At 33.4% G+C, this 6,000-nt stretch overlaps 1 protein-coding gene across 2 annotated transcripts in view; it reads left to right on the forward strand.

Moving 5' to 3' along the window:
• Window positions 1-3,596, forward strand: part of RanBPM (Ran-binding protein M) — a 380,347-nt gene extending 376,751 nt beyond the window's left edge. For both annotated transcript variants that reach the window (XM_090377616.1, XM_090377617.1), the window contains exon 11: window positions 2,992-3,596. In XM_090377616.1, coding sequence (XP_090233742.1) covers window positions 2,992-3,122 — 131 coding nt within the window. In that variant the 3' untranslated portion in view covers window positions 3,123-3,596. The remainder of the gene's footprint in view (window positions 1-2,991) is intronic.
• The last annotated feature ends 2,404 nt before the right edge of the window (window positions 3,597-6,000 follow it).

The raw sequence follows: 6,000 nt of genomic DNA on the forward strand, positions 1-6,000 counted from the left end.
GACATTAAGCTCGATATACCATCATCAATGTTATTTATAAATACAGAAAACAATAATGGACCCAACACTGATCCCTGAGGGACTCCACTAATAACATAAGTCCACGATGAGCAGTGTCCATTGATTATCACTCTCTCACTTCTCCCCCCCCCAACCACCCCTTTATCCATAGCAGCAATTTGCCTCCAATGCCACACTGCTCAAATTTCTGTAGCAGTCTTCCATGTGCAACAGTATCAAAAGCCTTTCTAAGATCCAAGTATATAATATCAAAGTTATTCCCTGCATCCAGTTCTTTTGTGACTGCATCATAGTATCCAATCAGATTGGTCAGGCAAGACTTCCCCTTAATAAAACCATGCTGTGTCTGAGCTATAACTGCAGTCTTGTCTAGATGATCCTGCAGTGCTTCTTTAACCAGTGCCTCCATTAATTTTCCTGAAACAGAAGTTGAACTGACAGGTCTATAATTACTTGTGTCAGCCTTTGATCCTCCTTTGTGAATTGGGGTCACATTTGCACATCTCCAGTCTATGGGTACCTCCCCTGAGTCCAAGGAAGCTCTCATAATTATGGCTAAGAGTTTGCTTACTTCCTTTGCTGCCTCCTTTAATATAACTGGATAGATCCCATCCACCTCAGGTGCCTTTCTTATGTTTATCTTCAACAATTTCTCCTCCACTTTACTCTCAGTTATTATAAGATTATCTAGCTTACTGCAAGAGTTGAATACACCTCTGGCATACCCTTTGCTGAATAACTCCTCATGTGTGAATGTCGATGCATAATATTCATTAATTGTTTTAGCTACCTGAGCAGGATCATCAACAGTTGAACCATCGATATCAATTGGACCAATCTGATTCATCCCCTTTCTTCAAGAGTTTACATAAGTAAAGAACTCTGCTGTTTTTCTTGCAACATATTATCATGTATTTACCTGGTTTTTCTGTGCCTCAAATATGAAAATTGCCCATGTGGATATAACCATTAATGTGAAAACAATACACTAGATTAGGTTGTTTTCATCATTATGACTTCATTTGTGATTTCTTGCATCAGTTGATAGCAGTAAGGCTTCAGCTGCTAAACTTTCTGACACTTTCCAAACAGTTGGTTTTGGCCGATCCAGTTTGTGACTTGCACATGTTTGTTTTCTAAGATTTCTAAGAAACATGCTTCTCACTGCATGAGTCATACCTCATCAGATATTCACACAATTTCTGCTCATAGTGTTCTTTGTAAAATGAGAGTAAAATCATCTCTGAAACTGTTTTTTGCTGACTTTGTTTCCTAAAATCAAAAGATGCACGTGCACACACACACACACACACACACACACACACACACACACACACACACACACACACACACACACACACTGCTTTTTCCGTACCAGTGAAATCCACTATTTTGTTGATTCTACTGCAGTGTCTCTGGTGAGGACAGACACAACTACTAATTGTTAAAAAAACATAATAATAATAATAAAAAAATGATTATTGTGGCTATCTTTCTACACCACTGTACACCAATTAATTTTATCTACAACACTGCTATCAGAATATAAAGTTGTTAAACTACTTTGTAATAACCTTGTATATTTCTTAAAGATTCACAAATGTGAAATACTGTATGTTTTTACTTTTGCAATATATAAATTTTTAAATTTCAAAAATACTGTTTTAAACTTCTGATTTTATTCCCGTTTTTCTTTTAATTTTATACTCTGTCACTACTTGCTCTCTGTAGATAATTTTATAGGTACAGTGAAATCCCTATTTAATAAATTTCTGGAAAAATAAGTTTTCTTATGCTAAATAGAGATTTTCACTAAGTGGGTTTTGCAAAATAGCATCACAAAACTGTTTTTAGCACAAATAAATAATATTACATAATTCCTAAAATCTAAGAGAGCTGGTCTTATATAAGAAAATACTTGGTATTTTCTTATATAAGACCGTGCTTATTAAACCTGTCTAACCATCTGTTTGAAGCTTTAACATCATCAATCCATAATTTCAGATTCCTTTCATTCTGATTATTGCTCTAACAATTTCTCCAGTTCATGTGGAGGTTGGTTTAAGTTTGTTCTTTTATTTCCTTCACCTCTGCTTTTCACTTTTACACTTGGAAAATACTATTTTTTTCATTACGTAGCATGAAGATAATGATGCACTGTCAAATTTTTTAACCATCTTTGTTGATAATATGTTTGGATTTTTTCCACTCTGTTGATAAAATAAGTTTTCTTATGCTAAACTTTCCATCATGACCATCACTTTCTTTTCATAGCCATAATGAACAAAGGATTTTAAAAATATAAATATAAACTAGTGATTAAATTTATTATCATGCACAAAGTACAATTATTTCAGTAGAGAATCAACAGATCCAACAAACAGTGTGGCTTCAGTGTATGTTCAGAATAAAAGGGAAGGGATTATGATATTTTTTCTTTTCTTTCTTTCTTTTTTTTTTTTTTTTTTGCACTCTTCTCAAGTTAATTGCGTGGGTTTTCATAAAAAAAAAAACAGGAAAACCAACCATGGAATCCACAATTTGAAGCAGAATACAAAATTCATTGACATCTTCATAGATTTATAGTATATTTAGCAAACATTTTTAAAAAATAAAAAAGCATACTCAAATGTAATATCACTCACCAAAGATTATGGTTGTGTAATAAAAATTTCCAGCAGAAAGAAAACACGAATGCCAGTTGTGGTTTCAACCCCAGTCACACTCGATCAGGCTATGACTTTCAGGTGGTTGAAAATTTCTTAAAATAATGCTGAAAAATAATATGTGTTGCTTACATTACACTTTGACTAAGACTAAAAAAAAAGTTTGCCAAATGTGGGAATGCTAAATTGGGATTTCACTATGTGTGTAAGAGAGAGACAGAGAGAGAGAGAGAGAGAGAGCAAGCAAATAAAAAGTTGTGTGTGTGACCAAATAATATCTCTGATGTTGCATTTTGTTTTATAGAATCTCAGAATTTACCACGACAACCACCTCTAGAAGTAGCTCTAGCTCACACCCAAGAGTTGATTAAGTTGATGTCCAGAGTTGGTCTAGGCTCCTGTGCTTTTGCCAACATCAAGGACCTACTTCAGTGATCTCATCATGTCTTTTTCCCTTAAGAACATTGCCAGTGGTGACCTGATATTGTGAATCTTGTGTTTGACTTATGATTCTCTGCCTAAACATCTACAACAGACTTTGTTGAGACAGAGATTAGGAAAGTGGACAAGAACTGATCCTAACATCAGTGCTGTGTGTGTGTGTGTGTTTGCAGCAGTTTGTTTTAATTGCACTTGTACTTGATTCTGATATACTCCCGGTTGGATACAAGTTTCTAGAAACCTTGACGGGATCCATGTAATTAGTTGTGGTGATTGAATAAATCTGCTCTTAATGATACTGTTTCTGGCACTTATTGAGCAACTTATTGGGGAGGGGGGAAAAGTGCTGTATTCTTTTTTTAATAAGTAGAATAGTTTACTGAATTCTACTTGAGAGCACCAAAGTTATTTGAATGTTTAAGGGAAGTTAATATTTAATGAAATATTTATTGACATCCGATAATAATACTTGCCTACAAAATAATTTCATTTAGAAGTTTTTAGTGTTTACTCTTTTTTTTTTTATAATTTAAACCATATGTAATTGGCTCTTGAATATTTTTGATACTCTTAAAGTAATGTTTAAAAGTGTGATGTTTTAATAAGTCTTAAGTAATTACTAGAGACTGAAAGCAATCATGTATTGTGTTTAAGTTATAAGAATAAATTTTGAGGATACTTTGCCTCTTCATTTTTATCTCATAAGCTCCGAGAGATAGTGAAGTAAATACAGTTCACCGTCTACACAAGTAGCCTAATTTCAATGTCTAAAAATTGAGAACATTGAAATTTATGGTAACTGGTAAACATTCATGTATTTGTTGCAAAGTGCCAATAAAATGTTTAATGTAAGATGCCGTGATCTGATACACGGTAATCATTTATCTTAACACAATGTATATAGCTACTTTTTTTGAAATAAAATAGTTATATTATTATTATGTTACTGTATAAGGTGTATTTCACTTAATATTTACATATAATAGGTAAAACCAAAATATTATGTAAACTGTATGACACATAAGTAACTAATTTTGATAGCAAAAATGAAATGCCTTTAATAAGATTGAGTAATTTGCTCTTTTCACATTAGTGCAAAGTACCAATGAGTTAACTCTTCATTACTACAATAATGAAAGGTAGTACTAGTTTACCAAATGTTAAACTATTACTGATCTTGTAAATTTTCAAAAGTATGTAAACTTTAGATGATTTGGTTTTCTTTTGGAGTTATTGAATATGGTTCTATATTATTGTCCTTTTAGAGACACAGTTAACTGGTTTTAACTACAACAGAACCTTTTAAGAACAAAATTTAATCAACCAGATAATTAGAAATGGCAGACAGTTTCAACCATTCATAAAAATAAGAAATATTAAAGTATAAAAGGATGGAAAAAAAAAACTGCTCTACAACTAAAGAGCAAGATCCGGTAGAGTATTTATGAAAAATGAATTGAGCACCTTAAATGGGGTATGAGAATTACTATTCAGATGCTCAGCTCATTTTTCTTGGTAGCAATTGATGAGAATTGTGTATAGAACCTGTTTATCGCACTTTTCCTTTTATTAAATAAAAATAGAATAGAACTTGTTAAAGTGACCACCTCTGCACATACTAACCACCTGTCTAAAGTGATCAAAATTCAATAGTCTCATCAGAAAAGGTAGAAATCATTATATGTACTAATGTAATATGGAATGATCACTTTGAATGGGTTATTTTGGTTTCTTCAACTTTCTTTAGTTGGAAGTAGAGAACTGAAACAAAGGCATCCCCTGCATAAAGCCATTGAGCAGGGCAGGTTTTTCAATAAAAAATAATTAATTTCTTTAAATATAAACTAGGTACACAAATTATGTAATGATAATGCAATAAAATTACTTAAAATATTTAATTTATTTCATTATTTTATTTATGTATTAAATAAAATAATAAAATAAAATATATGAGGGGTAGTCGATAAATTATCTAAGAGATTTCCCATAGTTATATATCCATGATTTATCGTGTTCTTACACATCTCAACTTGAATAATACTAAATTTATCCCACTATGCTTTTAGGTTGTATTGCTGCTGTAACAGAAAGAAAGAAAAAAGATACCTGTATCAGATTATGGATTTGCTAAAATTGGAGCATTGTTCAGTCATCAAGTTTCTCACCAAAGAAGAAAATGAGCCAAAGGCCATTCATGAAAGGATGGTGGCTGTGTTTGGCAACAAACAGTTCATCTTCAAGAGTACCAGTGAAATTCTGGTCAAAACAATTCAGTGGGGTAGAGAGTCCATCAAAGATGATCCACGTCCAGGAAGGCCTGTGACGGCAACCACTCGAAATGTGCCAAGCTGTGGAAACCCTTGTGCTTAATGACAGACCTTTGAAGGTGTCTCAAATCTCGAGGGAATGTGACATTTTAGCATTAGCATTAGTAGAGGCATTTGATGCAAGAAAGCAAGCTTATGCAGCATCAGCCAAAAAAAAAAAAAAAAAAAGTAAAATAAATAAATAAAAAATAACCACTTCCACTTCACCCCTCTGTTCGTTCGAAATACCTGTCCAGCTGAGCCTTAAACTTATTTAGGCTATCAACTTCCATGACAACCACCCGCTGGCTAAAGGCAAATTTCTGCACATCTATCCTACATCTGTCTTTCCTCAATTTGAATTTATGCCCTCTCAGGTGATTATTCTGAGCAAGAGGAAGAATCCCATCAGCATTGAGCATGCTCAAATCATTCAAGGCTTTGTACACCTCCATCAGATCACCTCGCTGGTGCCTAGTCTCCAGACACTGTAATTCGCAAAACTTAAGCCTTTCTTCGTAAGAGCACCCCTTTGTTCCATTCACTAATCTTGTTGCCCTTCTCTG

This window comes from Mastigoproctus giganteus, chromosome 7 (genome assembly GCF_048544385.1).
Source record: "Mastigoproctus giganteus isolate SK-2022 chromosome 7, ASM4854438v1, whole genome shotgun sequence".
In the NCBI taxonomy this organism is placed as follows: domain Eukaryota; kingdom Metazoa; phylum Arthropoda; class Arachnida; order Uropygi; family Thelyphonidae; genus Mastigoproctus; species Mastigoproctus giganteus.